The 11,107-nt window shown below is 42.5% G+C and overlaps 1 protein-coding gene across 2 annotated transcripts; it reads right to left on the reverse strand.

Moving 5' to 3' along the window:
• Positions 1-10,134: 10,134 nt before the first annotated feature.
• Positions 10,135-10,848, reverse strand: LOC143270856 (periphilin-1-like). 2 transcript variants are annotated; one of them, XM_076562045.1, is made up of 2 exons: positions 10,591-10,848; positions 10,135-10,470 (listed from the first exon to the last, which is right to left on the reverse strand). In XM_076562045.1, the coding sequence occupies exons 1-2, from the start codon at positions 10,846-10,848 to the stop codon at positions 10,135-10,137; spliced, it is 594 nt and encodes a 197-aa protein (XP_076418160.1). The 2 variants fall into 2 exon arrangements, with proteins under 2 accessions (XP_076418160.1, XP_076418159.1); XM_076562044.1 differs by having other exon boundaries at positions 10,135-10,848.
• Positions 10,849-11,107: the final 259 nt, after the last annotated feature.

The following is an 11,107-nucleotide window of genomic DNA, read 5'->3' on the forward strand; positions in this document are numbered from 1 at the left end:
CTGTCTTCATGGTACCTGTGCTCTACTACAGAGCCAAGAAACCAAAAGAAATATTTCTTTCTTATGTGTGCTCTGTGCTTGTTAAAGTTTTTTGTTGTTGTTGTTTTACTTTTTTAGAGACAGGGTTTCTCTGTGTACCCCTGGCTGTCTGGGACATTGCTCTTTAGAATCAGACTGGTCTCAAACCCAGAGATCTACCTGCATCTGCCTAAGTACTGGAACTAAATATGTGTGCTACCACCTCCCAGTGTTAATTTTTTTAATTAGCAGACTAAATGTTGCCCTTCATTATTGATGAAATGACATTTTTACAGATGTGTCTCATTTTACTTTGTTTATTCCCCCTCCCCCCACTCTACCCTGTACCCCTGATTTCTTCTTTCTATCTGATCGTCCTGTACCTCCACTCAAATAGTCCTTCTCCTATTTGGTTGAAAGCAGCCAATCCTACTAAAAATTCCTCCCATGAATGTTCCTGATACCATTTTTCACATGACCTCCTGTTTATCCGAGGATCAGAGGAAAAAGCCAGCCACTATAGTAAACATAGAAGTCAGGCAGTGGTAGCACAAGCCTTTAATTCTATCACTTGGAAGGCAGAGATCCATCTGGATCTCTGTGAGTTCAAGGCCACACTGCAAACAGAGCCAGGCATGGTGGTGTATACCTTTAATCCCAGCACTAACCATAAAGGTCTGCAGGTCTGTACAGACAGACAGGAAGTGACAGAGCTGGGCAGAGAAAGTGATGTAGCTGGGCAGAGAAAGGAAATGACATGGCAGAACAGAAAGGCCTATAGGCATGGGTATACTGGAAGTAGTTTTCTTTGGCAGAGGATCTCCAAGTGATAAGAACATGGCTCCCTTCTTTCAGCCTTTCTGATCTCTGGTTGTTTAACCCGAATATCTGTCTCCGGGTTTTTTTTTTTTTTATTATTAATAAGACCATTTAGCAATTGGTCCTACAGAGGTGAACATTAGGTGGCTCTTAATGGGGTAAAGATAGCCCAAGATAATCTGTCTCAGGTCTTGCATGCTTCCTATTCTTCCTAACTACCAGAAGTTCCAACAAGCTAATTAGATTCATAGATTCTTTAACATAGGTTTGTGTTTGCACATACACACACACACACACACACAGAAATACACACACACACACACACACACACACACACACACACACACACACACACACACACCCTGCCCAAAGCTTGGAACTTCAGTTAACCGGAAACTGCAATTTGTAGTCAGTCACAATAAAAGCTTTATAAATGAAGAATCTTGCTTTGATACGAGTGTTTCTGGCATATACCCACCCAATTAATGCATTTACAAATGGACCAGTTCATGTCCAGAGAATCTCACATATGTCCCTTACACAGCTGTGACTGTCTTCCCACCCTCACCTATATTAACACCTTTGCTGCATGGTGAGAGCTCCTTGTCTTCCCTCTGGCCCTGAAAGTGCTGTTGGTCTTTTCCCTATGGCCTGCTTGGCGTTTTGTGTTGTTTGCACAAGTAGACCTTAGTTAGCTCAGTTACTCCAGTGGTGGTAGGTCTGAATCATCTGTGCATGCATTCCTATTCTGTTTATTTGTCAGTAAGTAGCTGTCTAGGTGCTTAGTTCAACTTTTAACTAATATCATTTCGATGAATGTGTGTGAGGTAGACCTGGTGACCCACATCCATGACCCCAACACTCAGAAGGCAGAGGCAGCAGAAGTCTGCCAATGCTATGTAGCCAGATCTTGTCTCAAAACCAAAGTAAAAACACTAAATCTTCTCAAGAGGCACATGGGTAACAGGTGTAGCTAGAGTACTAGATTAGCATGCAGGAGGTCCTGGGTTCCATCCCAGCACTGCCAATCAAAGGGAAACAAACAACACCAATATTTGCCTACTAAGTCGGGATGCATGTTTTCATTCCTTGTACAGAAGTGAGTAACATTAAAAATTTTTTGGACGATTCCTCAGGCCAGAAATACAGAAGGAATAGGATTTCCCTCTTGTCTTTTCATTTGCTTCATGATTTTACTGAACTAAAAATAGCCAGCCAAGTTTGGAAGAATGCTTAGCATGTGTAAGGTACTAGGTTTGGTCCAAGCCTCCCAGTCCCAGATAAAGCCACTTTTGTTTGTTTGTTTGCTTGTTTGTTTGTTTTTTCACCTGAGACAGGGTCTCCTGTAGTTCATGCTTGTCTGGAACTGTCTGTGGAAACTAAGGTGACTTCAAAATCCTGATCTTCCTGCCTCCAAATTTAAACTGCTGGAATTACAGACACACATCCTGCATTAGGGTAGTCTTTTATTTAGGGGGTACAGTGAGCCTGATAGTTCAGGAGATGACAATACTTTTTTTAAATTTTCATTTATTTTATTTTATTTTATTTTAATTTTATTATGTATACAGTGTTCTTCCTGCACATATCCCTTCAGGCCAAAAGAGGGCACCAGATCTCATTACAGATGGCTGTGAGCCAACATGTGGTTGCTGGAAAATGAACCCAAGACCTCTGGAAGAACAGCCACTGCTCTTAACCTCTGAGCCATCTCTCCAGCCCTAAATTTTCATTTATTTTCATTTGATGTACATTTGTGTTTTTCCTGCATGTATATCTGTGTGGGGGTGTCAGATTCCCACTAGGATGAGTGTGGTGGGGATTGATATGAAGAAGGCATGGGTTATAGGCCTGTAGAAAAGCCCCTTTGTTGTGATGTCTATAGGTAAGAAGGGGGTTAGCATAGGGGCTCAGGTTAATGACTGGCTAATTTGAGTGGCTTCAGTGGGCAAGGCCAGACTTACCTAGTAACTGGCCCCAGAAGATTAGGGTAGGGAAATACTCCTGAGGGGTTGGGATGGAGGGTGAGTTAGCTTCTGGTTTTTTACATGTGAAAGGCAGTAGCCCAAGCAGTTGTTTGCTATCTCTAGGCCTTGGGCAGGGCATTGTCTCCAGCACCAGCAAAAGCCTAGGAAGTCACACCATCAAAATCACAACAGATAGGACCTCCTGTTTTCAACAGGCTTCTCTATAATATTTCCTTATTTTCTTTTCCTTAGGGATGTCTCAATCAGGAGTATCCTTTTGAAACCAGATCCTCCGTAGAAAGTAAAAGAGTAAAGGCACTGAAATCCCAAGGCAGGAGTGGTTAAAAATGGCTTATTTTATGAGGAGCTGGGGATGGAACCCAGGTTCTCAGACATGCCAAGGCACACCAGCAGCCCCTCAACTGACATTTAAAAGCCTCCATCAGTGTGGAGTTTTCTGCCTCCATTCCCTACAATCCCAACTCCCAGTATTCTTTCCCAGCTGAGGCTGCCCTTATGACCAAGGGCCTGCTGAGGTGCCCAGCCTTGGCTCAAAGGCCCTGACTTCACAGGCTTTGTTTATCTCTCACTCACTTCCTGGCTGTTTGCATAGAAATAGATAAATCAGAGAGGAGGGGAAGGAGAACATTGGAGCCCATGAGGTTCCTTCTCCTGGACAAGGAGGTGTCTTTCTCAGCTTTCAGGGTCAGCGAGAAATCTCACAGTATCCCCATTGCCTTCTCCTGGAGAGGGATGCTTGGAGGAGGGGTAAAGACTCAGGCTGCCATTACATCTGTTAGGAAGTGGGAAGGGAAGGAGTTTGAGACTCCTCCTGATGGTTTTTAGTGCCCTCTTACCCAGCAAGGGAAAGTCAGGAAACACAACAGAATCCACTAACAAGAGTTTTATTAAGATGAGTAAAAAAGGATAGATGTGATCATGCCTGCTGAAAGGACTCCTGTGTGAAGGGGGCAGAGAACATGGGGCCTGTCTTTTAAAGGCCAAGTCCCATCTGTGCACACAGGCCCATGTGGCTATTCCACACATGCTCATAGATCATATGGCTGTGCCACGTGCATACACAACCACAGGGGTCAAGTGTCACGCAGTACATATGACCCAGAAATGACTAAGTGGAAATGCAGGAGTGTCCTGCCAGGCATGCAGGACCGTGGGGGCCTGGTTGGAATTCCTATCACCTCTCAAGTGAAATTTCCACAGAGACCCCTGGGCTTGGATAAGAGGTCTTCACTGGTCTGCAAAAGCCCTTCCTGATTTGCCTAGTTTTTCTTCTTTTTTCTTAGGGAGTAATGGGCATTCACAAGTATAAAGCCATTTACCCTGTCGATTGCCTGGACAGGCACAGATCTAAATGGCTTTGCGAGAGTCTCCAGTGGCAGAAATCCTTTGCTCTCTCCTTGCTAGAAAAGAATGCTTAGGAGAGCTAGAAAGATGGCTCAGCAATTAAGAGTAAGAACTGCTCTTCCAGAGGACCAAGGTTCAATTCCCAGCAATCACAAGGTTGTTCACAACCATTTGTAACTCCAGTCCCAGGGGCTCTGACACCCTATTTGGCCTCTGTAAGTACCAGGTACACAGTCATATGCAGGCAAAACACCCATACACAGAAGCAGGGTATGGAGAATGCTTAGGGCTGAGAATGTAGTGCATTTGGTACAGTGCAGGAGCACAGAGCCTTGGAGTTAGATTCCCAGTACCAAGCAAACAAAACTTGGTGGTACAAGCTTATAAATCCAGCACTTAGTGGGTAGAGGCAGGGAGGATCAGAGGTTTCAAATGACCCCCAGTGAGTCAGAGGCTAGCCTGGCACACACAAAAGCTTGTCTAGATAATTAATTTAAAATAATGTGTGGCTGGGCAGTGGTGCTGCATGCCTTTTATCCCAGCACTCAGGAGGCAGAGGCAGACAGATCTCTGTGTTCTAGGACAGCCTGGTCTGCAGAGTGAGTCCAGGACAGCCAGGACTACACAGAGAAACTCTGTCTAAATAAACAAAAATAAATACATAAATAAACAAAACAATAGTAATGTGGTGGATGGGGGCACTCTGGGAAGATGGCTTAGGGGTTAAGAGCTCTGGCTATTCATCCAAAGGGTTGAGGTTGTATTTCCAGCATCCACATTGTGACTCACAGCTGTCTGTAACTCTAGTCCCTGGGGATCTGACAAAATCTTCTGGTTACTGTGGGTATCAGGCACATACACCGTGCTCTAATATACACTCAGATAAAACAGTCATCATATGAACATATATGTGCTAATTATTTTTTAAGTTTTCTGTATGTTTAAAACTATCTGTTTTGTTTCATGAGTTTGAATGTTTTCCCCTGCAGGCACCTAATTGTAACAGAGGCATGCAGTTCACAGAGAGGCCAGAAGAGGGCATCCTATCACCTGGACTGGAGGTTTAGGCCCTTAGGAGCTGCCATTTGTGTGCTGGTAAGGGAATGCTGCTTCTCTGCAAGAGTGGCAAGGGCTATTAAGTGCTGAACCATCTCCCCAGCTGATGAACCAGGCTGCCTCCATCTTAGGCTTGAAAGCCATCTTATAGCAAAGACAAAGTAGGTTCATTCCTGTTGATGATTCAATCTGTTTCTCAATGATTGGGCTATACCCCACCTGCAAATGCCAGCATACCTGGCTGTTCTTCTGCTTAATGTAGTTTTTCTATTTACCAGATTTTCAACTTATTTTAATTTTTGAGGCAGAATCTCTCACTGACCTTCACTCTTTCTGTTCAGATTCCTAACTAGTGAATTCCAGAAACAATAAAAAATAAATAAAAGAAAAAAAAAAAACCTTGTCACCCCTAAAGGAGATTTATCAAATGTTTCACTCTTATATTTCTATGTCTTTAGAAATTGTGCTGTATTTAGAAAGTCCTTGTCAAATTTTCAAATAGAACGTATAACTAAGTTTCTTTTTTTTTATCTTTTTTGAGACAGGGTCTCTGTGTATAACCCTGGCTGTCTTGGAACTCACTCTGTAGAATAGGCATGCTTCAAATACACAGAGATCCATGTTCCTCTACCTTTTGATTGCTGGGTGTTATGTAAGGCATGGATCACCGGTGCCAACCCCGTTTCTTCTTCCTTCCTTCCTTCCTTCTTTCCTTCCTTCCTTCCTTCCTTCCTTCCTTCCTTCCTTCCTTTCTTCCGTCCTTTCTGACATGGTTTCCCCAAGCTGCTGAGGCTGTCTTAGAATTGACCATGCTTCTGCCTCAGCCTCCCAACTGTTGTAACAACAGGTGTATATCATCATGTTTATCCAAACTATTTTGTAATGTTGTCATGGAACTAGATTCTAAAAGGATTGGACTTCATGTTATTAATCACGCAAAACCTTAAAAGGGCATCCTAACCCTGTGCTTGTCAGCTGAGGTTCATTTTTCATTCCAGGGAACAATAGTCCATGATTGAGATATTTTTGGTGGACACAACCAGGAGCTTGGTTGTGTAGACAGAGGCTACATGATGCTTCTATACTCCCTGCAGTGCTCAATTCCCATAACCTACCTAGAGGCTCACAACACCATTCTTTAACTCCAGTTCCAGAAGATCTGACACCTCTTCTGATCTCCGTGGGCATGACATGCATGTAGTGTGAACACACATGCAGGCAAACAGATACCTTATGAGCAAGCTATACAGTTCTTTAGCATGTTTCCACAGTTCTTGACATCCTACTCCAGATACTTGTTTAATCTTGTTCATTGCCACTCTGTTCACATAGACTAGGAAAAGGAAATAACCTAAGTAGTTTTCAACTAATGAATGAGTAATGAGAATGCAGTACATATACACTGTGGAATACTATTCATCAGTAAAGAAAATGAAATCTAGAGGCAAAGAGATGGAGCTAGAAAATATTATATTAAGTGAATTAACCCAGGCACAGAAAGTCAAATGGCACATTTGTTCTCATTCTTCTGTGATTCCTACCTCCAAAACTTCAGATGCTGAATATGAAACCTGGTTGTGGTGGTACATTCCCATAGGATTTGCTAACTGAGGCAGAGGCAGGAGGATCTGGAGTTTGAGGCCGGCCTAGGAGGCTTGCTAAGGAGAATCTTTGGCCGGGGCCCAGCCACAAACAGTGGCAGTGGGACCATGGAGGCAGCATCTCCTGCTCTGAGTTGCTGGCTGCTTCTCATCGTGTTGGTGACTGCAGTGATGGCTGCTACCTGGGATGAAAGGTTTACTGCTGCTTGTTCAGAGAAGAATTGCCAGGACCATTGTGTTACAAGAAAGCTTCAGCAAAGGTCAGTTTGGAAAAATTTGGCAAGTCAAATGGTGGGGAGAAAGGGCTGTGAAGATATTCTCTTCTAGGGAGGAACATTCATGGTTCCGAGAGACAGACATTTATCAGACTGTGATTACTCCAAACCACAGAGACGGAACACACACACACAAATTCTGCAGAGAACCATGACCATACCTAAAAGCAACTTTGAAATCTTCAAAACAATGATGGCACCCCACAACAATGATTCCATATGGACTATGGTAAAGCCATTAAGCTGATTAACACCACAGAAAGATCGACTTTGGACTACAAACTGCTCAGGACAATTTTGAGATGGCTAGCTGAGATGATCCAGCCTGACAGACTACTTGAACAAGGACTTGAAACAAGCCCTGCACTTTCTCATTATGCAGTAACTGGACAAATGATACAGGACTTGACAATTAACCACAAAATTTCTTTTCAGGATTCCCTAAAGAAGTCTTCACCCCCCAGAAAGCAGGAAGTAATTTTAAGAAAATGATGCCCACATTCCCAAGAGTTGGGATGGGAGGTTTTTGGTTGTTTAATGACTTATGGATATTGTCATTGCTTATGATGGTTGGTTACAAGTTGTTAATTGTTAATGGTCAGGAAAAAAGCTGAACAAGGAGAATAGAGTCAGAGTTTTTGTTTAACAAAAAGAAAAAAAGAGAATATAGATATGAGGTAGATCATTTAATCTACTCTGAAGAAAAAAATAAATAATAGGATAAATGGGTACATCATTGAATCTACTCTAAAAAGAAAAAGAGAAGATATAAAAATGACAAATGTAGATTATTGAATCTATTATGAAAAGAAAAAAGATAGAATATGGAGATGATAACATATAAAGTTCAGTTACTGAATCTACTTTAAAAAAGGAACTACTTGTTTTAAATGGGTAAGTAATGAATTTTTTGTCTGAATTGGTCAAATGTTAATGGACTGGACATTGTTATATATTAATGGAGTTTTTCATTTGAATCTGTCAAATGTTAATGGACTAGACATCGTTAATGTAATTCTTGACTGTATATATTGTATATACTTATTGGATATAGTTTTTCTTGTATTAGTTATAAGCTTTTTCAATTTTATACAAAAAAGGGGGAAATGTGGTGGTATTGTGTTCCCTAAAATATTGTGTACCTTAATAAACTTATCTGGAGTCAGAAAGCAGAAAAGCCACTAGATATAGAGGCCAGAAAACAATGGCACACACGCCTTTAATCCTAGCATTCCAGAGGTAGAAATCCATCTGGATCTCTGTGAGTTCAAGGCCACACTGGAAACAGCCAGGCATGGTGACTCACACCTTAATCCCAGGAAGTAATGGCAGAAAGCAGCTAAGTATATAAGGCATAAAAACCAGGAAATAGAGCTGGTTAAGGTTTTAGGATTTTGAGCTGTGCAGTTCAGCTGAGATCCATTCGGATGAAGACTCAGCGACTTCCAGTTTGAGGAAACAGGATCAGCTGAGAATTGGCAAGCTGAGGTGACTGTGGCTTCTGTTTCTCTGATCTTTCAGCATTCACCCTAATACCTAGTCCCGGGTTTGTTTTTATTAATAAGAACTTTTAAGATTCCTGCTACAATATGGGATATGGACATTGCCCTTGGCTGTCTCACAGAAGTTGGAGGTAAGTCTCTCTTGCTGAAAATACCATGTACTTCAGACACAGGACTGAACGGATCCAAGCTGGATCTGATCTGAATGTCTGCACCCCGAGGACTAGTTTTCATAGTTCTGGGTGCTGTGCAAGCAGCCAAAGGAAGGAAACAACAATTACACCTACCCAGCTGTGACATCAAAGTACCCCAATGAGGAGCTTAGCAATATAATGCTAAGCATGTATTGTGGAATAATTATTTTGTACACTGTAAAGATGTGTCTTTGCCAAGGCACATTCTGATTGCTTTAATAAAGAGCCAAATGGCCAATAGCTAGGCAGAAAGAGGTTAGACAGGACTTCCAGGAAGAAAGAGAGCAAGAGAGATGAATCTAGGCATGTGACAGACACCAGGGGATGTGGAGAGGAAACAGGAGGTGCAAGATGGAAGAGAGGTAAAAAGCCATGAGGCACAATATTGATTGATATAAATGGGTTAATTTAAGTTATAAGAGCTAGTGGGACAAGCATAAGCGATAGGCTGAGCCTATAATTAATATGTCTCCATGGCATTTTTTAATTGTAAGCTGGAGGACCAAAGGAAAAAGTGTATGCAACAGCAGCACTTACATCTTGGCTATAACCAACAGAATACTGAAGATGCTGGCACATATTTTTAATCTCAGAATAAAGGAATCAGAGGCAGGGGATCTCTGTGAGTTTGAGGCCAGACTACACATGGTTTTCAGTTCAGCTTTATCTAGATAGTTAAACCCAGACTCAAAAAAGGAGATAATGAAATTGGGCAGTAATTAAAACCGTGATTTTTAATGTACCTATTGTTAAAATTGTATTGTGGCTCTGTGCTATGCTGGGAAGGATCAAGAAGCGAGTGGCATGTCCTAAATGTCTCTTCACTTGTTCACTGACTCACTTACAAGGTGAGGGGACCTCAGCTGGCCTTGCTGTCTTCTGCCACGTTTCTTTTATTATTTAAATTTTATTTATTTTTTTTCATTTTACATACCAATCACTGTTCTCCCTCCCTCCCCTTCTCCTGCTTCCCTGCAAGCTCCCCTCATCCTCTCCCCTGGCAATGGGACCAGAACTTATGCTGTGTACATGAACTGGCTTTATTTTTTAATTTTTTAATTCATTTTACATACCAACCACAGATAACCCTCACATCCCTCCTCCATCTCCTCGCTCCTTCCCCCCAAGACTCCCCCCATCCCCTCCTCCAAAAGGGTTAGTACTTCCATTGGGGAACAGCAAACCCTCCCCCCATCCCCTCCTCCAAAAGGTTTAGTACTTCCATTCAGTTGAGGCAGGACCAAGCTTCACCCCCATGCATCAAGGGTGAGCAAACAATCCAAAGGTAAGAAATCTAGAAGCTTTTACACAATTTTTTGAACCGAGCCCTAATTCTTCTAAAAAGGGTCTCCAAAATCTGGAGTAGAATTATCATACTCCATAATGAAATGCTTGAGTTCTTCAACAAGTTGCTCACCTATTTCATGCAAACTCTGCTTCATTGCAAACTGTATAGATTTTTCTAAGGAACGATCCTTTTCAACCAGCCTTTCCACCACCATCCCGAAAGTTTCACAGACTTGTCGGTAACCCTTCTCAATCTCAGAGATTTTTGATGCAATCGCTTTTGAGCGAATGCTAAGCTGGCAGTCTTCACACAATTCTGGGCCAGCTGTTGTGTTTGACTCGGGTTCTTCTGTCTGGTTGATAAGTAATGGTGCCTTGGATCCCATCTCAAACTCGGAAATTTCAGCCAAGTTATTTTCTTCTGACTGCTTGGGATTTTCATTAGCCCTCTTGCATGCGGCATCAGCTTGTTCCTTCTCAGTCAGCCGGCTGGGGCTTTTTAACACCTTGGATGAAGAACTTGAGGGCACAGTATCTCTTGATGTTTTCAAAAACTGGATGGCTCTCTCTTTACATCTTTGTCGAGACTGGTGGAAGGAGCGCATCCTGCTTCTACTGCTGAGACTGGATCCAAATCTGCTGTGTAGGGAGTCCTTCCCGCCCACACGTGATTCTCTCAAAAAAGGAGCGCCCCGTTTATGGGGAGAGCTTTGTCTTGAATAATGGGAAGAATAGAAACGTTTTCTTCTAAAGCCGTTTCTCATGGCCCTGTATGGAGGCTGTTGGCTTGTGGAATACTCATCTCTTGACCATCCGTAGCCATAATGGCCTCTTTTGTAGGGTGGGGCTCTTCTTGGATCCTGAGTAAAACAGCGGCCCTTGCCCCATTCTTGATAATCAACATGACAGTAGTATCTACTGTAGCCTCCTTCCTTGGGTTTGGCTAGCAGAGAAGATCTCTTGTCTCCCAGAGGCGGTCTCTGTGGCACAACATTAATTAATCTATGGTTGCCATCACTGGGA

Source organism: Peromyscus maniculatus, chromosome X (genome assembly GCF_049852395.1).
Source record: "Peromyscus maniculatus bairdii isolate BWxNUB_F1_BW_parent chromosome X, HU_Pman_BW_mat_3.1, whole genome shotgun sequence".
Classification (NCBI taxonomy): Eukaryota; Metazoa; Chordata; class Mammalia; order Rodentia; family Cricetidae; genus Peromyscus; species Peromyscus maniculatus.